Source organism: Podarcis filfolensis (genome assembly GCF_964270895.1).
Source record: "Podarcis filfolensis genome assembly, chromosome: 3".
NCBI classification, from domain to species: Eukaryota; Metazoa; Chordata; class Lepidosauria; order Squamata; family Lacertidae; genus Podarcis; species Podarcis filfolensis.
Genome location: NC_139606.1, coordinates 77,329,956 through 77,350,830, shown reverse-complemented (window position 1 = coordinate 77,350,830; position 20,875 = coordinate 77,329,956). Strand labels below are relative to the sequence as shown.

At 41.1% G+C, this 20,875-nt stretch overlaps 1 protein-coding gene across 6 annotated transcripts in view; it reads right to left on the bottom strand.

Moving 5' to 3' along the window:
- MTR (5-methyltetrahydrofolate-homocysteine methyltransferase) overlaps positions 1–18,291 on the bottom strand; it is a 58,966-nt gene extending 40,675 nt beyond the window's left edge. The window contains exons 1-8 of one of the 6 annotated variants that reach the window (XR_014546220.1): positions 18,071–18,291; positions 14,566–14,777; positions 9,726–9,815; positions 7,275–7,344; positions 5,560–5,652; positions 5,023–5,129; positions 3,706–3,765; positions 1,019–1,113 (exon numbers count right to left, since the gene is read on the bottom strand). Coding sequence is in view for 2 of the 6 variants with exons in the window: in XM_083605998.1 (XP_083462124.1) it covers positions 1,019–1,113; positions 3,706–3,765; positions 5,023–5,129; positions 5,560–5,652; positions 7,275–7,344; positions 9,726–9,815; positions 14,566–14,777; positions 18,071–18,125 (782 nt within the window). In the remaining 4 variants the exon portion in view is untranslated. Of the gene's footprint in view, positions 1–392; positions 503–1,018; positions 1,114–1,481; positions 1,621–3,705; positions 3,766–5,022; positions 5,130–5,559; positions 5,653–7,274; positions 7,345–9,725; positions 9,816–14,565; positions 14,778–16,864; positions 16,953–18,070 lie in introns of those variants that run through there. The other 5 variants (XM_083605998.1, XM_083605999.1, XM_083606000.1 and 2 more) reach the window with 5 other exon arrangements.
- Between the last annotated feature and the right edge of the window lie 2,584 nt (positions 18,292–20,875).

The window sequence follows — 20,875 nt, the reverse complement described above, 5'->3', positions numbered from 1 at the left end:
GGCTCAGGCTCCTTTTTCACCTTAAGCTGCTGAATTTCTCTCTGCGTCATTTCACCACCATCTGTCTCTGTCTGTCTCTACAAGCCTCATCTGGTGATCTCCCTGAAGCTCCAGGGTGGCAAGAGTAAGGTAAGGAGGAAGGCAGGCCCCAAAATGACTCAAGAATGCTTATATTCTCACTGTGCTTCGTGTACCTAGTCCTTTTCTGTAATTCCCACTGGAAGTTATAAAAGGTTGCACTTAAACAACAACAACAAATCAGTGCATTGGTCCTAAGCACTGGCGGAAGGAATGAACAAACATTTTGCCCCCAAGAGACATACACGGGGCAGTAGGTGGGCAGTTGGAAGCCCCATGTCAGCAGATGTGGTCAGAGCGGGTCACATACTCACACTCACACGATTTACAAATGGAGAACAACACATGGGAGTGACCTGCCTACACGTTCATCCTCCACAACCATCTCACACTTCCACCTAGCCCAGCAAACAGCTATTTGGCAGGCTAGATGCAGCATGATTTATATGGGGAGAAAGAAGAGTAGGGACGACCCTCCCTGCATGCCGTCCTCCACATCACAATGGCATGACAGGCTAAAAAAACTCAGTAGGTGGAGAGATTTGGCAGAGGAGAGGGAAAGGCTGGCTTGACAATCCAAAATGGGATGCATTGAAGGTCACTGAGGGCCAAGGACTGCCAATATGCAATGACAGCAAGAAACGGACAACAGATTGGCAAGGGCAGGAAATAGGTTGATGCTCTGCCTCCTGCCCATCAAGATGCACACCAGGAGAGAGCTGTGAGTGACTTAGGTCTACATGTCCCTAAGGAGGCCGTCTATACACTTTGAAAATCAGTGCTTTGAAAAGCAGAACAGATGGATACATTAGACTGGGGTCCAAACATTGTCCGCACAATCCTACCGCAACCCCCATTCATCTGAATCGATTTTAGAAAAACTGGCACAGAGCCTATCAATACTGAATAGCTTTATTGTAAGTAAATTTACTTCTCTCACCAAAGTGGGTCACAGTGAGATATACTGATGACGAAAGCTTCCCCAGTCTGGCCAGAGAGAGTACGGCCGCTTTTATCGACAATGGTTCCCGATACCTAAACACCACAAGGGAAGCAGCGAGAGAGACAAAAAAAAACTTGTATGAAGACGGCTGCAACAGCAGATCTGAAATGAACAATGCCTGATTAAAAATTAACAAGAGGCAATCAGAATGATGAAGGTTCTGTGCAACAACCTCTGCAAACAATGTTTTAGCTGTCACAAAGATTGATCTGTAAATGAATAGCTCCCTTCTCCATTTGAAGACAAAGGAAGGGAGGGAGGAAGAAACTTTTATCTGAATTTGCACTTGGGACGTTAGGAAATTGTACAGAGAACACAAATATGCTAAAAAATTAAACAGATTTTTGAGATTCTGCTCAGACGATCAGCTTCCCACCCCTCCTTTAAGAGGAATACTCACCTATTCTATAACAAGGCAAAGAAAGGAAGAAAAAACCTCCTCCTCCTCCCCCATAACCCCATAATTTGGCATTTGAGGCATTCATTTTCACATTCTTTTGAACACCACAGGTCCTCAACCCTTCCCTTATTTAATACTATGCTTCCAACGTTGCCTGTAACTAGAATCTGATGGTTCCAATGTTCTCATTATGGAACAAACTCCAAAACCACAAAGGATTTCCATGGAAACAATAATGCATTACACAACTGATGCTAGCAGCAACATAACTGCAAAATACTAGTCTTTTTAATTACACGATGGCCGCATCTGCACGTCACAATAACTCAGGGTTGCTGGCTTATTATGGTTTATTGGGTACAAGCAGCATGCTGGTGCACACTCTGCCTGATCATTCCTACTTCACTCCTCTCCTGGCACAAGTAGGGGGAATAAACTAGGAAGACACAATTAAGCTGGGTTTCCCATGACTACTGAACTGAGGATGGTTTTTCTCCAACAAGCCAAGATTCGTAAGCCAACAATAAGCAGTAGTTTATGGCATGCTAGTGATCCTAGCTTATTAGGCAGAAACAAACCACGATTCTGGGTTCAGACTGTGACTTCCTAGTTTGTTTCAACCATCCAAGCCAGAATTATTATGCACGGTGCCCCAGCATGCTGTTAAAACATAGTAAGTGGGCAAACTAGGATCATGACATATGAATGCAGTCAATAAACCTGTAGTTCAATCAATTATAACTCCTCCATGTTGCAGCCTTAAGATGCTGTAAGTGTGACAGACAAAATATAAGGTATCTTTTACTGAACCAGGCTGATGCATTTCCTAACACCCTGATCTAATGGAAGCTCTCATGCGTGCTTCTAATGAATAAGAACCGCAGTACAGGAGAACTTTTGGCATCTGAGATACTGAGAGACATTAGGATGAACCAGTATGTTAGATGTATATTATCTGAACCACATAAGTAGTGGTAGCTGAACCACATAATAAGTGGAAGCTAACCCAATGGTCTATCTCAGCTTGGATCTCAAGGGATAGCTTTCCAAAGTGATAAGTTCATGTGACAAGAGTAGCACAATGGTTGTTTCCCACCTTCCTGTCACAGTGGGCAGAAGGCTTCCCACAGGGCTCTATGACAAACTTCTTCTCCCCTGCCAGCTGCTCCCAAGTGTGCCCTTCTCAGCATGCTGCAATCTGCAGGGTCCATTCAAGAGCACATTTTACAGCTAGTATCTTACTGTCCGCTCTTGTCCCAGGCACGCAGGCTTCTCCCAGCAGGAGCAGACAGTTGTGCATGGGGGCCATATGGAAGAGCTGGCAAAAAAATGCTGTTGGTTAAAGACACAGGAGGCCTTCAGCTGCTACTGAAGAATGCCCAGGAGAATCTCAGCACACTTGGAAGAGCAAACGTGACAGCAGATGGCACAGAAAGACAGAGTCCAGTGAGAGTCACTCTGTGAACACGGAATGCAGAATTGCACACTAGAAGTTTGCACATTTACATATATATTTACAGCAGAACCAGAGGGGTTCCTGGCAGTATATTTTAACTAACATATTTTAAACTCAAAGAACAGTCAAATGGGGAAAGGTAGTATAGCTTCTGAAACTACAGCTTTTCCACTACTGCTGCTGTACTGTGGAAGGCCCTTCTCTCTGCAATATATGAAGAAGCAACCATTAGTTGCTTCAGACATCTTTCAATGATCTCCTTTTTGGCCTCAGCTTTCTCCAGCCGGCAAGATAGGACCCTGCTTTTATTTGTTCACAGTCTCTGAATTCCTATTTTTGTTTTTATAATACTGTTTTACTGGCTCCATGTTGCATTTTTATTTTAATTACATTGTTGTTGCTTATTTTGTATACCACTGAAGAGACATTTTAAATATTAAGCAGTTTATAAATGCCAACACATATTTATTTATAATTATCAATCAATCAATCTTTATTACGGTCCAGAGACCCAACAAATCATTACAAATCAATACACAATTCATACAGCCTACCTCCAAGTTAACCAAGCATTTTGTTTTATAATTATCATAAGAGGGTGCTGATGCTCTAGAATGCATGTCGGGAACTTTAATGAAAGGAACCTCGAAGTGCAAGGTAACATACAAGACCGTATAGTTTGTAAAACAAAGTGTTCATTTCTTAGATGGTTGAGCATTAACTAATAAATTACAGAGATGCGGTTACTCTTTCAGTTCTTATACTTACAAACAATGGTCTGGGGTCATACTCTTCCTCAAACAACTTCTGGAGCGCAAAGAGAGCTGCCTGTGCAATGAAAACGTCACAAAAATTAAGGGTGGGTGATTTGCCTTCCTTCCACTTTGGAGTTTTCAAACATTTTGCACATCTTGTGGTTTTGTTTTGTTGTAGGGAGGGAAGGATTAGACCAGCACCAACAGCTTTTTCTTTAGAGGAGACCAATGACCCCCTAAATAAAAACAAGACCAACAACAAAGGAACCACAATATAGTCTCTCAAGTGGCTCCGTGACTGCAGGAAAAGTTGCCCAACAGCAATTTCACAGTGACAAGAAATCCGGGCCAGACTGCATGAATCTATGGCAGGTGTGGGAAACCTTTTTCAGCCTGAGGTCCACACTGCCTCTAACCTTCCAGTCAGTTCATGCCAGTGGTGGGTGAGGCCCATTCAAAAGGTGGGTGGGAACACCCCACTCTTTCTCATCCACATCCACACACATATATATTCATACAAACACACGAACATATACGTCCATTCTTGCACAAAGCACATACATAAAACAGCCACATGTGTGTGTGTATACTGCCTCTAGAATCAGAGGAACAATGCTGGTTGCTGGGGATCCCAATGAAGAAAATGCTACCACACTGCTGTCCTTGTTGTGAGTTCCCTAAAAGCATCAGATTGGCCACTGAGAGAACCAAATGCTGTAACACAGAGGCCTTTAGACTGATCCAGCAGCATTCTTCTTACCTCCAACCTCTAACAGGAACACTCAGGGCTTCAGCAAGCCTGGAGGAGCCATGTAGTCCTGTTCAGGCTTCACCAAGGGGAAGGAAAGGACACTTCTCTCATTCTACATCCACCCAAAACACTGCCCCTCTGTGCTATGTATCGCTAAAGGGCTCGGATTTGGAGCACTGTTGTTTAATTATCAAGAGAAAGGTCTCCATAAAGTGGGGGAAAGGGCTCATTTTTCCCCTTTCCTCTTTCCTGAAGCTTCCCCATCCAGTGCAAGGAAGAGGAGCTTCTTAACTTCATGTCATACATGGCATCCCCTTCCAGGAAATTTTAACCGTCCCATCCAGAATACTACAAGCTATTAAAGACTCCAGCAGAACAGCTCCAGCGCCCACCCCCATCCTTCCTTGTTTAATGCACTTGTACAAAGAAAATCAATATTATCATTTTAAACAAAAGGAGCTTTATCTGTTTTTGACTTGTGTCACCCAACTTTGTGATCAATTAAATTATAGTTTACATGGGGTGGAGTTTTTTGTTTTTTAAAAATGGCACTTTTAAGAGTTTGCTTTGAATTCTCACCTTGGCATTGGCTGTATCAAATATGGTTTCAACTAACATGATATCTGCTCCACCATCAATAAGTCCTTTGGCTTGTTCAGTGTATGCTTCCACAAGCTCATCAAAAGCTGCAACACAATAATAACAGATTCCCTTTTATGCTAGAAGTGACAATGAAACACCTATTCCAACTACAAATGTGGTTCTCATATCCTCCGCAACTGGTGGACATGCAGGAAGGTAACTTTGCACTGCAATTCCTTATCATTTGGTGCAATGTACAGCAGAATAAGATTAGTTGTTAGGCTCTCAAATAATTCTAATTAGCTTCCTCAAAGATATTGTGGACACCTCTAATATGGAATTAGAAATAGATTTATGGACCACAACAAAAACATGAACTGGCATCAAAATTGGAAGTCTCTGGACTCACCAAAAACACGTTAATGGGTCAGCCTATATTATAAAAGTGGTGTTGGCATTAAACTGATAGAAACAGGCAAAGCAAAATAAATAATATTTGCCCTCAGTCTTTGGAGTAATAATCTAAATACTTACTGACATTTCTGTAATCTGGCTTTTCCACTGAAGGGGAGACAGAAAGAGTCTTGTTTGTGGGACCCATTGCACCAGCAACGTATCTTTTCCTTCCTTTACAAAAAAAAGACACAGTATTTGAGAAACAGGCTTTGGATGATGGGGCAAAGAGACACACCAGTGTTTCATCATGTGCTATCCAGTTCAATTGATAAAAGTACGGCACTGCACTTGGGAACAATTATGAGAGGTAAAACCTGCCTGCCATGCCGATGGTGAGTGACACAATCCTGCAGCAAGGAACTTCAAAGGATCCAGTGGGGCGGAGTTCCAAAGTACCAATACAGGAAATACATTTTAAAAATAATAATACAAAAACTATTTAGTATTGCAGTGATAATACAGTTTAGATGAGCAGGTGTTGTATTTTGGAATAGTTCAGCTGCTCGAGGAATACATCTGTTTGCAGTCCAGCTCCAATGTGGGGAAGGGAAGTTATCATTTTGGCAGGAATTAAAACAGCATCCAGCATATGGATGACAACTGGGAAGAAATCTCAGAGAAACAAAAGAGCCTAAAGGAAAGGTTAGTGGAGAATATAGCTTGAATTAGGCTAATCAGAGAAGTGGTTCTGACTAAACTTTGTGATGCTGTTTGTTATGGGTGGAGGGAAGGAAAAAGTAGATAGACAGGCTGTCAAGAGACAGGGTAGCTAAAGGAAGTGGGACACAGCAGAAAGTGATCTGAAATTCACAGAACTGAGGAAACAACAGGTGGTGAACAGGCAGAGTTGCGGGAAAAGGAGGAGCCAAAAAGAATATAGGGCTGGACAAAACTATACATAGGGGCAAAGGTACTTGTGGGGTATTGGCAGGAAGGACAAGTAGATAGGCAGATGATACAAGGCAAGCCCCTTCACTCTACGCTTTTCAGCACCTGCTACAAGCATTATTATTTAGACAAGCTTATCCAGATATGTAGAATGTTGACATGCGTTTCAATCTGTTTTTAGCCTATTGTTGATTTTAATTTTTTTTTGTGGCTTCTATTGTCACAACAAGCCTCAAGGGGCAATGAGGGCAGAAAGCCCAAATTTCACATATTGACAAACTTAGCAATCAGTGTTTGGCTGAAGGCTTCTAGAATAAGAACCAAGATTCTAATTAGAAAGAGTGGTTAGATACTCCAAGATCAAAATGTGCAGCAGATTCTGGAGAAGATTTTTTTTTTAATAGTCTCATAGGTGAGCCAGACTGTAGAGAACTCTCTCTAACTATTACTGGTCTCTTCTAGTCTTGATTTTGAGAAAACAACGCCTTCTCTTTAAAGCTATTAAGAGTCTACATCTCCTCCTTGAAACCAGATAGTGGGTTTTTCCTGGAATTTAAGAAAACCATGTTTTCCAGTCAGCACTTGTTGCCTATTGCTGGAATCTGCAAGAAACTAAAGCCAGTTTACTTGACCTTCAGGTAATTTTGTATAAATAAGAAACCAAGTATGCAAGCTGCAATGTTTTGGGAATAGCACTGACTGACACTAACATCTGGAATCTAAGCAGAATTTGGAACCCACAAGAGCCCCTAATGAATAGTGCCTATTTTATTATGCATTATTATGTTTCACTGAAGGACACCTCCAGCAATTACATCCTCCAGCCTAATGAAAAACAGTGATCCTAGGCTAATGTGTGAACTAATTGGAAGCCAGTAGGTTAGAAATATTGGAATGTTATTTACCTGTCTCAGCAGTGACATCATCGGCTGCTTTTCGGGCTACCTGTGCTGATATTTTGTTCAACCGATAAGCCTGAGAAGCACAGGGGTGAGAGAAAGTGGAGGAGACATCAAAACAAATAAGCATCCAGAAAAAGACATTATATTCTAAGTTTAACTAACTCTATTTTGAACTACATTTTAGAGTGTTCATTTGCAATGCATTTTATAGCCAATTCACAAGTCATGCTATATATAGAAAAAAAAACAACCCACCACCACATGTTTCCAAAGAGCTGGCCTCCATTTTGGATCCCTAAACTATCAACTTGGCTCAAAAGTCTCCACATTGCTAGAAATGTTAGCTGGCAAGGGCTAACACTATGACAGGAATTTTTTTTGCAGCTCTCATCAACACCCTCTACTGAAATGTGAAAGAGGAAGAACTCTAGAAGACACAAAAGCCTAATCTCACCCCTCCCCACCAAATTCAACCAAGGCAATGCTGTACCAATGGGTTACTGAGAGTGCCCAGTCCGTATGTGATCCTCCAGTCAGGATCAACACATATCCAACCTGGAGTCAAGCATCCCACCCCCCTTGGTCATTAGGAAGAATGTACACTCATCTTCCTTTTTTGTGCACTAGCAGATCTTCCTTCCAGTGTTCATTCTGATCTTGTTAGTCTTGTCTTTCTAAGACAGCAGAGAACTTCAGCCTGTGGGTCAACACAGACCCCTCCAAGAGCATTAGAGGCCCTCTTCTGATTGCCCTTTTTGACACAAGCTTTAAGGGTAGCAACAAGGGAGAGTTTCTTTTCAGTGGTGCACCCTCGCATTTGGGGAATGCTCTTCCCAAGGACATTCGCCTAGTTGCCTACATCAACACAATATTGGTACCAAAGACTTTCCTCTTCTCCCATGCATCTAATGATTAACATTTCTGTGGGTGCTTTAGCTTGCTCACTTTTTGATGATCACAATCATGTGCATGTGGTTGGGAAGAGGTGAATGTTTCCATCTGTTGCTTTTAGAATTAAGCCTGTGGTTATTTTAGTGCCCAGTAAAGTGTAAAGTACTTTTTGTACTGTAAGTCGCCTCAGGATTTTTTTGTAGTAGGCTTCCAACAAATGATTGTTTAGTGTTACATGCAGAAGCCTTAGGCTGTGGGCTCTCATTTTCCTTTCTTCTGATATTGACACATGGGGTATATTGAAAACTGAAGTAAAAGCTTCCAATTAACCATGGTTTATTGTTGCATCTGAACATAGAACTGCAGTTAATCTTATGTTTAGGGAAGCAAACCAGAATCAGCAACCACAGTTTTGAGTTGGATAGTTTCCCTAAACCATAATTAAGGTTTAAGGTTGTTTATTTAAAAAAAAACAGATATCATAGGTAAACATAGTTAGCTGGAAATTCTCACTTTTGTTTTCAATCTCCTACTAATATTGGAGGGCAGTGGGGCGCTCCGATGTCCTTGTCCATTCACATAAAGCTATGCCATACTTTAGCTTTATCCCTGAATGTAATCAGTGTTACAAATTTACTTACCTCAAGAACTCAGGAAAGGATTTCAAATGTCACAAGACAGCATAAATCAGACATGACTGTCCACATTTATTAAATTATTTAAAAATGTGTATTTAGAGCTCAGTTGAAACCAAGCCACAGGAGTGTCACGGTCTTGCTATGAAACAAACGTTCTCCATTAGAGAACAATTATTCAAAAAGTACACTTTTGAGAAATTAATGTCCCTCAAACCCACATTGATAAGTCTAAATAAGCCCCTCATGCCACATTGCACCAATGATGGGGGAACTCCTTTATCGCCTTTAACAGAATAAAAAGAACCGAAGCGAGGCACTCTTGTTTCACTGATCCTTTAGGATCCTTTGATGAGTAGCCAAACAGTGCATGGGCATGTTTGATTTTGATCCAGAATGTATGCTAACGCAAAAATGCATTACAAGAGATCACCCAGCCTTGTAATTAGGCACTGGCTTGGCTGCCTAGTAAAACTGCTTCCAGGGGATCAGGCACGCCCCCTTAACACGACTGCATGCAAACTCTTCTTCTCTCAGCAGAAACAAGGGACTGCAGCTGCTGACCTTGAGCTGCGAACATACAATGGAGTACTGTGGCGGCTAATCCTTGCACATTCTCTCTCCTACTCATTCAATCTTCATTTGCTAGGCTGGGACTGGGATAATTTTCATCAGAAAGAAGCAAATCAAAACTACGTTACCTGTAACATCTCAGACAAATGTTGTTATTTTTATATAGTGCCATGATTGTACATGGCACAGTGCAGAATAAAATAAGCAAAAGGGCATGTGCCCCATCTAAATTTAGATGGGGCATGTGCCCCATCTAAATTTCAACAGGGGGTGGCGAGACAGCCACGTCAAGGAGAATAAATGTGAACAAGCTAGAAAATCCAACCTTGATTAACAAGAAATTCAAAATTATTACCAGATGTTCAAGGCCATAGTCAGCTTGTGCTATTCTGGTGCTGCTGAAAGTGTTTGTCTCAATGATATCAGCACCAGACATCAAGTATTCCTGCAAAAAAAAAAAAAAAGGAGAATGATTAGGGGGTTTCTTTGGGAGCGGGGGGGGGGGGAGAACAAGTTGTTTTTCAAATGCAAGTTAAGCCTCTTTACAAATGTCAAACAAGGAATTTAAGCTCTTCTACAGTCCTTCACAGTAGGAGCCCATCTGCTCTCTGTATTTAAAGTAGTGCCATACTGCTTTAAACAGTCCTGACGTCCTCCAAAGAATCCTGGGAACTATAGTTTGTTAAGGGTGCTGAGGGTTGTTTGGAGACCCCTATTCTCTTCACAGAGCTAAAATTCCTAGAGTGGTTTAACAAACAATCCCTTTTCCACACAGAACTCTAGGAACTGTAGTTCTGTGAGGGGAACAGGTTTGCCTACCACTCTCAGTAAGTAACCAGGTGTAAAATAGGGCTTTCTCTCATCACTTTTAATTCTGCAATTAATCTTAAGAGATTAGAGGGAAAGCTTAAAAAGTCCTACCATCTGCAAAGTCAGCTAGTGCCTTTTCATTATTTGAACAGCAGGAGAGGAAAATCTACCATATATTATGTAATTAAATTATAACTGAAAGTGGCAATAGCAGTAATTCCTCTTGGGTACTCACGCTGTTCCCCAAAATGAAGACACTTCAGTTCCTTAAAGAAATGTGCATACTTCTTTCTATACCTGGAAGTACTGATGTGACTGTTTAGAATATCAATATAATGATGTCGTACGGTTTAAACCCTTGAGATTTTTCTCAGTGAAAAATAAAAATAAATGAGGACAAGGGTAATTAAAGCCAATTATATTTTAATCAAAATGCTAGAAGAGAAATTCCCAGCTTAGATTTTCAAGGAAACTTATTGATAAGTGACAAGGTTTCTCTAGACGCAAACACACTTTTCAAAAACTAAGGTTGAACTTGCATGATTATTTATGACAGGAAATGACACAAAGAGGGTTGGAAGACAGACTGACCTCCCTTCTCTGGTAATAACTTTTTTCTTTTCTTTTTTGCAAATGCATCCCATGCACTTCAATATTTAAACAGATGGTTACCCTACTGCAGATGAAACCTTGCCTGTCAACTGGGACCCAGTAACATATATAGATTTGCAAGTGGGCCTTGAATGCGCTGCTTGTCTACCCCTTTCCCACCCCTGAGGTGGCTGGATTGTCCAGGTGAGACAACTCACAGAGGCTTCAGCACACATTTCGCATGCAGTGAGAGGGTGCAGAGAACACTATTGTGCAGGGGCAGCACTACATCAAGGCAACACAACCTGGGAAGCCTAACTTTGGCAGGGTGCCATCATCACCTCCACCAACACACACAAGACAGGAAGCTTCTCTGTCATAGCTTCGAGGTCTCTCTTGCGGATATTCCCTCCGCATTTGCATTGGTTTCTCCTCTGCTGGACTGAATAGTAGCAGCAGACCCCATTCAGTTTCAGCATTTGTCAACAATAGTAGAAGCAGTAAATGAGAGGCATGGAAATATTTTTCCATTTTTTTCAGTAAGTGATGGTGTCAGAAGGGATGGGGAGGAGGAACCCCCCTCACACATTTGATGGGAATTTGAAGTTGAAGGTTAAGTTTCCTTCTCCCCCCTTATTGTTTTTTTTAAAACACAAACACCAAGTTGCACTGTAACATCTAACACATTTATACAACACATATTCCCCCATGTCCTTATCCCAAGTGAATGGAGTGCAGCTGGAGGATGGATGGCGGTTAACAGACTAAGGTTGAATCCTGACAAGGCAGAAGTACTGTTTTGGGGGGACAGGGGCCGGGGCAGGTGTGGGGGTCTCTCTGGTCCAGAATGGGGTAACTGTGCCCCTGAAGGACTAGGTGTGCAGCCTGGGAGCCATTTTGGACTCACAGCTGTCCATGGAGGCACAGGTCAATTCTGTGTCTAGCGCATCTTCTACCAGCTCCATCTGGTACACAGGCTGAGACCCTACCTGCCTGTGCACTGTCTTGCCAGAGTGGTACATGCTCTGGTTATCTCCTGCTTGGACTACTGCAATGCGCTCTACATGGGGCTACCTTTGAAGGTGACCTGGAAACTACAACTAATCCAGAATGCAGCAGCTAGACTGGTGGCCAGGAGTGGCTGTCAGGATCATAGAACTCCGGTCCCAAAGGATCTTCATTGGCTCCTAGTACATTTCCGAGCACAATTCAAAGTGTTGGTGCTGAGCTTAAAAGCCCTAAACGGCCTTGGCTCAGTATACCTGAAGGAGTGTCTCCACCCCCATCACTCAGCCTCCATCACTGAGGTCCTCCTCCAAGGGTCTTCTGACGGTTCCCTTACTGCGAAAAGTGAGGTTACAGGGAACAGACAGAGGGCCTTCTTGGTAGTGGCACCCTCCCTGTGGAACACCCTCCCTTCAGATGTCAATGAAATAAACAACTATCTGACTTTTAGAAAACATCTGAAGGCAGCTCCGGTTTAGGGAAGTTTTTAATATTTGATGTTTTATCGTGTTTTTACTATTCTGCTGGGAGCCGCCCAAAGTGGCCAAGGAAACCCATCAGATGGGTGGTGTATAAATAATAACATTAGTAGTAGTAGTAGTAGTAGTAGTAGTACTAAACTTAACAGGGAAAATAAATTAACTCTATTCTCAGAGGTGCCATATGTTGTTTCCCTATGTTCTCAGCTATTAAGCAGCTCAAATCCCTAGTTTTCAACCTTTTCAGCTTTCCCAAATTCACCCCCCACAACACACATTTTCCCTGCCTTTCAACCTGCCACTGTGTTGCAGATCTTTCCATCACCTGTTTTTTCTTATAATGAGCCAAATCCTCTTTTCTCTTCTCATGTCTGCTTAGCTTCCCCCCTCTACCTAGCGATGCTTCTAAACTGGAGGCTCCTAGCAGTATCCAATCAAGGCTCTTCCATGGCAAACTGCATGTGAAATTGAAATTGAGTGGAGAAGCAGGTACTGCACTTTGTCTGCATGTAAACCTCTCAATATTCCACCCACACAAATGGGCTGACATAAGTGTGTAGGTGGGGGAAATTCAATTCACTCAAGCACACCATTTCCAAAGCACTTACTCTATCACCTTTTAAAATGTACACTCAAATATTTTTGTATTTACTGCTATTGAACCATTACGTAAGTAGCTTTTTTAAGAGTTGGAAGTATTTTATTGCTAATTATAGAGAAGGGGAGATAAAAAAAACTGTGCTAAAATGGAAGACAGCATATGTTTCATTTTAATAATCTAAAAACATTACAGGGAACCAGGCAGTGGGTCTTCTCGGTAGTGGCGCCCACCTTGTGGAATGCCCTCCCAGCAGATGTCAAAGAAATAAACAACTATCTTACTTTTAAAAGACACCTGAAGGCAGCCCTGTTTAGGGAAGTTTTTAATGTTTGATGTTTTATCATGTTTTTAATATACCATTGGGAGCTGTCCAGAGTGGCTGGGGGAACCCAGTCAGATTGGCTGAGTATAAAATAACAATAATAATAATAATAATAATAATAATAATAATAATAATAACGACGACATAAGATCCTGCTGGATCAGGCCAATGGCACATGTGAAGTCCAGGATCCAACCAAGCAACTGTGGGAAGTCCGCAAACAGTCTGCAATAAAATGTTTTGTTTTATTTTATTTTATTTTATTAAAGCATCAAATAATTTAAGAATTTCTTTTGAAGGTGAAAAGATTAAGAGAATTTTAAAAAAATCAATTAAAAATAAAATAGATAGAATGATAGAATGATAGCAAGAGACCAGGCAATACTGAAAGTGATTCAAGGTATAGATGCATGGTAAAAGAGTTATATGCCAAACCACATCTCATAAAAAAAAAAAAAAGACAGAAGGGTACTGCTAAGATGGTTACCACCTGTGGAAGTTGAACTATCCTATCATTCTTTCCACTGGAAACTTCCAGGCTGAACTACTGCATTGCATTCTACATAGGGCTGCTCTTGAGAAACTCCAGTTGCTGCAAAATGCACTAGCTCAACTGCTTGCCAGGGCAGGGTTTTGCAAATATGCTGCCCCACTGCTGAAAAAATTGCACCGGCTGCCAATTAGCTACTGAACTTAGCTCAAGGTGCTGGTTTGGGTGTATAAATACAGCTTGATACCATGATATCTGAAAAATCATCTCACTCCTCTATATCCCATCAATTAAAGTACTATGTTCTGCAGGTGAGGGCCTCCTCCTGCAGATACCATCTTCATAGGAGGTCTGTTACACACAGGAATCAGGCTTTTAGTGCTGTGGCACCTACACTTTGGAATGCTCTCCCCTGGAATATTAAACAGGTGCCATCTCTGTTGTCGTTTTGGTGCCTAGTGTGAAGACCTTACTCTTCCAACACGCATTCCTAGTCTACCTCTGTCCTGTAAATGTTTTAAATTGTTTTCTCACTTGTTCTTTGCCACCCAGGGTTCCTTCAGGAGGAAGGGCAGGATATAAATTTATTCAGTAAATAAAAAGCAACAACACAATTCTGTAAAGAATAGTCAGTGAAATCAGAGTCCATTCAAACTGATAAAAGTTTTTCAGTCCAATGCAGTGGGGTCTTCTTGGCTGTAACAATTATCAAGTTTTTACTAAAGAAAGAGAAAGTATGCAACATACTCAGTAATTACTTTTACATACATTATAATTCACACAAGTTTTTCAGCAAAAGGAACCATGATAATTATTGTCATCTAAGTTATCTGCATATGCCTTTGCAAATAATTAGTATTCTCCCAGTGAAATCCTCATAAAACAAACTATACTGACCTTGTGAATTTTGTAGATTATGTCGGGCTGAGTTATGCTTAACAGATCATTGTTTCCCTTTAGCGGTTTCGTATGATCCTTAAATTCTTCACCTTGAAATTGCTCTTCTGTTAAGTTATGTTGCTGGATCATGGTCCCCATGCCTCCATCCAAAACCATAATGCGTTCCCGCAAAACCATTTCAATTTCATCTTTCAGGCTTTTCTTTGTAGCTGTGTTAGGAACAGGGTCAAGTGAGAAATGCATATTCAAAGCCAGGGTGGATAAAAATAAATGATTTTTTAAAAATTAATCAAATTTTTTTATTTAAATCGGATTTTTAAAATCAGGATTTGTTTTAGGTTTTTCATGTGTGCTAAAACTGAATCTAAGTATTTTTAAAAAAACAATTGTTTAACCACATCAGTTAACAAACATGGATACATATGATATAATGTTATTGTTTTAGTTAAATAAATTGTTTAAATTGTTATTAAGGAAATGATTGTTTTCCTCCTTCCAATAAAGTACAGCAGAAAAATTATCAAAATATAAACTTATTAAGCTTCACCATAATTTCAAATGACTGGCAGAATCCGTGACCAGGGAGAAGAATCGGCAGAAGAAGAATGGAAGAAATTCAAAGACTATTTGCAAAAATACTGTAATATTAAGGAATATTGAGTGATGTTGGATTGAAATTAAGGGGTTATTAGCTGTAATGGTACAAAAGAATATGAAAAAATAGTTCTTTTTTTGTATATAAGTAAAAGTATAAGTTACAATAATTTAAGAAGATGGATAGAAAATAAGGTTTTTAGCTGTAATGCTATGAGATAAGGATTTGCTGGATGAATAATTTGAACTGGAATACAAGAAGGGGAGGCATGAGGAGGTCAGGGAAATATGTTATTGAAAAATAAGTTATGAAATTTATGTGTTTTTAATATTTTTTCTTTTCAACTTTTTTCTTTTTTTCTTTGTTTGTATAAAATGGAAAACCCTAATAAATATCTTCTAAAAAAAAATAATAATTTCATAATTATCTGTCTATGTATTTCTAATAGTATAACCAAATCAGTAATTTTTGATATAACTGTAAAAATTACTCTAAAAATTAATTATTCCAAAAATGAAACCTTCATCTGGTTGTAAATATTAAGGTTATACCTGCAAGAATGATTCTTTCTGTAAATAACTGATTAAATCAAGTCTTCCTGACTAGTGATTTAAATCAATTTGATTTAAATCAAATCCACCCTGTTCAAAGCAATCAGCAGTATCCTCTATTGCAAATATCATACCCTCTCCTTTAAAGAATTGTACAGTGGAACCTCGGGTTGTGGACGTAATCCGTGATAGAGGCATGTCCGCAACCCACAGCATTTGCATCTTGAAGCACAGCGTCTGCGCAGGCACGATTTAGCGCTTCTGCGAATGAGCAAGCAGCGAAACCCGGATGCAACCTGAAAACACGTAACCTGAAGCGTCCATAACATGAGGTATGACTGTATACTATAGAGCTAGATGTAGAACCAGCTCCTAACTCAGCAGCAATACTTTTCCCTGTGTTCTTGCAAGCCTGTAGATTTTAGGGCTTGTTTGCCTGAGGACTAACAGTGCAGCTCTACCATGCTGTGATATATCCAATGTTAGTCATACTCAGAGTGGACTTTTTGAAGTCATTTTCAATTTCTTTCAATAGGTCTACTTTGAGTATAATCCTCTTTATCACCCATGGAGTGGAAAGAAAGCATAAGTTTCTAATTACAGTAGTAGGTAGGCATTTTTGCACATACTCTGTCACACTGTCAAGACATTCAGGAGAGATTACCAACAATTGTGAGCTGTTACACAGCACACAGGCCACGCCTCCCCCACATGATTTTTAATCTACACCAGTCCTTCTAAAAAATAAATCAGCTTCCTATTGAGCAAATGGCATTAAGAGGTTAGGTCACCACACAAGAGCAATCACTGATAGCCCTATCCCAACAATGTTCACTCTGAAGTCCCACAAATTTCAAGGAGATATGATACAGGCAATTTCAGTGAGATAAAACAGAAGCTTAGAAAACCACATAGTATCCAAACTGGAATACACAGTTTTACCCTGGACCTAGAAAAGATGCTTGGCACATTGTGTCTCATGTTAATTTAAGAGAAGGACAGCACAACTATACAGGGATTTCTTCAGCTCCCATTAAGAAAGCATCACAATAAAATAGAGGTAAAATATGGCACAGAACCTATCACCAGCATTGCACACATTCAAAACAATGCAAAACACGGGAGAAAATGTGATTTTCACTGAACTAACCTTGGTGAGTCTTATAACATACAGGGTTTTGAGTCATTTGAGCCCCTTCAAGAGGCAAATTTTAAAGAGAATGAACTTTTACCTATACAAGGAATAAAACATTAAATGCAAAAACCCTACTCACTTTCTTGAACTCATTGAGGGTTACTTCTAAATAAACATGCACACAACAGATTTTTGGACAAGCTTCAGTAATATTGTGGACTATTAAGAAACCCTGGGATTCATTTTAGTTCCCAAATGTGTATCTCTATGATTACACCTAAGGGGCAAGTTCTATGAACACCTGGAAGCCTGCTTTGTTTTACTCTTTAAGGCGTATATAGATTTAGTGGTATATATGAAGCATGGAATAGCTATGTCCAAGATGTTAAGTCTGCTGGTCCTGCTTTTTTTATATTTCTTGCATGCCTCCCAAAGGTCCTTTAAAATACTGTACTGCAAGATAAAGTTTTCTTTTGAAACCCAAGGCATGTCAATCTAAGACACCGGCAACTAAGAACCACGTTTCATTTAAAGAAAACAAAAGCAAGTAGGGACCACAGTACACGTGGTTCCCAAGTGTGTTGATGTATTTTTTCCTGCTGCCAAACACACAGGCATATTTAGAAGGCAAGTTACTGTGCCTCTTAATAATGTCTCACAGGGTACTAATGAATACAGAAGATCCATTTATTGCCTACTATCCATTGTCCAGCTCAACACAATCCACATGCTTTATTGCATCACGTTCTGTCCACCACGACAGCTACTAAAGAGAATAAAGTTATATTAAAAACAACCACTAATAAGTCTAACTAGGGGAAAGAATTAGGAGTGGAAGGCAACTAACTTTACCCTCAGAGCAGACCTACTGAAATGAAGGGACCGAACTTTGTCGCGCTCCTTAATTTCAACAGGTCTGCTATGAGGCAAAGTTAGCTGGAAAGAGTTACCCCCCCCAACTTCTTGTTCTACACCTAGAAACTGCATGAATTATCATCCATTACGTTCTCTGCAAAAAATATCCCCTCTCCCGACACACCGTTAAAGCCTTCCTCAGCGACTACTCTCTTCCCTTAATTGGCAAATAAAACTTTGCTGCACCAGCTGCAGCGGGACACGCGCGCGCGCTCCAACCCCCCCAGACCCAGCGGGAAGAACGCGAGGCCAGGACCCAAGCTGCGCACCGCGTGACCCGGCGGCTCCCGGCAAACAAACACGCACCGTCCGACTGCTGGCCGCCGGACTGATGAGGCGGCTCGTGAATAGCAGGCGACATCCCGCTCCGCGCTCGCCTTCCGACACCGCAAATGGGAGAAGATCCCCAATTCGCTGGCTGGGGAGGCCGTAGGCAGGGCAGGGCGGAGAAGGCGCCTGCGCGTCATCCGGGTATTGTACCGGGCTTCCCTTCTTCGCTCGATCGTGAGCTCCTGTTTTCGCCGCCTCAGCTGTGAGGAGAGGCGGAGCGTCTCTGTGTTCGGTTTCTCTGTCTATTAAAAGCGGTCTCTTTCCCCAACGGCTATTGGTTTTTATTCTTCTCTCCCTTCCCCGAAACCACGTGCAGTACACAGATTTAATAAATGAATCAGTGCAGGATTTACATATAAGCTAAACAAGCTATAGCTTAGGGCCCCACTCTCATGGGGGCCCGAAAAAATGTAAAGGAAAAAACCACTGGATGTACATTTCGAAAATATAAGAGGAAAAAACCAAATAAAATAAAACCTACATACAGCAACAGTGTTTTGTGTTGTGTGGGCTCCTATGGTGTAAGTAATGGGCCCCGCCTGCTATCCTGCTCCCTAAAATATCACTGGTTTGCTCATTTCTATATACAGTGGTACCTTGGTTCTCAAACTTAATACGTTCAGAAGTCTGTTCCATATAGCATATATTCAACACAAAAACAGCGACAATTTGTTGACAGAGGACGGCTGGACATATAAAGGGCCCCATTACCTTCAGTAGCTTAGGGCCTCATCAAACCTAAATCCGGCCCTGGTTCAAGGACAGGTTCCCAGAAGAGGCACCATGGCCTCTATCTGAATTAGGGAGGAAGGCAACGCTAGACCTCTTTTGCAAAGGATGCAGAAATGTCGAAAGGGCGCCGTGTCCTAGTTCGGCTTCCAGCACTCGCTCCACACACACTGCGCTCCAAAAGAGTGTGCCATGTAGTGGTTAGAGTGTCGGGACAGGACCTGGGCTAGCAGCGTTCAAATTCTAGCCGGCCGTGAAGCTCCCTGGGTGACCCTGAGCCAGTCGCTGCCTCTCAGCCTAAGCTCTCGTGGGGTTTAAATGAGGAGGACTGCCTTGAGCTTCTTGGAGGAAAGGTGGGGCACAAAATAAATAAAATGAAGTGTAGCATCTTGCTTACGAAAGCTCATGCCCTCCAAATTTAATATGTCGTAGGGCTGCGTTTTTACACTACTGATGAGTGCATTTTAAAATGTAGAGCCTATACTTAGGTATACAACTCTTGCTGGGCTAAGAATTGCTGTGGTCGTTTTCCATCTCATCTATTTAGCATTTTTTCTCTTTTGCTTTAGTGCTCTGAATGCTGGATTCTTTTTATTTCTTCCAGGAATTAGTTTGTAGAACTGTCCTTGCCAGTTTCCTAATACTGGATTGACTGATTGATTGATTGACTGGCAGGTCAGACTGCTGGAAGCAAAGGTAGATCTAGGGGAGCACAACCATTGGGTCGCACCAGGTGCTGAGCTTCTGGGGCGCCACAACAAGTGCCACAACTATGAAGTCCAATGGAAGGTGGGGGGACAGATTTTGGCATTATACAGGGCATCACTGAACTTTGAGATGCCACAGTCCACCACTGCTGGAAGATGGGAGCCAGTTTGCTTCATACTGAGCAGCTGGGTAGAATACTGCCTGCACATTTCCCCCTTACACCTCTGTGCATAAAAGTTTAGGTAAGCAAGAAGCATCTCAGTTCAACAACACATTCTAGCTTGGCAGAAACACTCAAGGGAATACAAAGCAGGGCTGGTAAGTGGTGTGGAAAGTCTCATGGACAAGATATCTCACATCCCTCGTTTAAACTAATGTGCAAAGCAGGCCTAATTCAGTTTCATGTCCTGTGCATATCTACTGTAAGATGCATGACAACTCAAGCAGGCCTCTTGTTCATATTTTATATTTAAGTCATCACAATCTCTTAATAAATTAAGTAAGTTTGCTGGAAGACTGTCATTGGATGAGTAGCAAAACGATAGAGTCATTAGCACTCCCATGTCAAAACTTGGCTTCTTGCATTGACTGTGAACTTTTATCATGGTTCTGGTTAACTTATCTGTTAATTATGAAAGTATCAAGTTGTTATTTACTCTGAAGAGCAAGATCTTTCTTGGCACATTCCCAGACCTCACTCCAGATCACTGAGGCACAACCTACCATATGGGCAGTTTTTGAGAATAAGGGGTAACTGTTCCACAGAAACTCATTTTGTATGTGAATCTCATGTTACTGAGTAATCAGCTACTTGGCAGTGACATATAGCTTAAGTAAAGCTTCACAGGTTTCATGACCTGATCTTTGTCACTGATAAGGGTGCATATATTTGAAGCTGTTTGAAAAAAACACTTCTTGATGAATGGGTGGGAGTTTTCACTTATTGGGAGCAAGTAAAACTAAAATTATTACAGGAAGGAGCTGTGTTGGTCTGACGCAGTTGAAATATATCTATCTAAATAAAAAAAATTGTCCAGTAGCACCTTAGAGACCAATTACGTTTGTTCTTGGTATAAGCTTTCGTGTGCATGCACACTTCTTCAGATACGAAGGGGAGATACAGGGAGAGGTATCTGAAGAAGTGTGCATGCACACGAAAGCTTACACCAAGAACAAACAAACTTAGTTGGTCTCTAAGGTGCTACTGGACTATATATATATAATTACATTTATATCCGTTATAATGATTCCATATTCTAATGATATACACACAACACACACACACATGTATTTGCAAGTTTGGGCCTTTGATGATACAGAAAATAACAATATATTAAAACACTT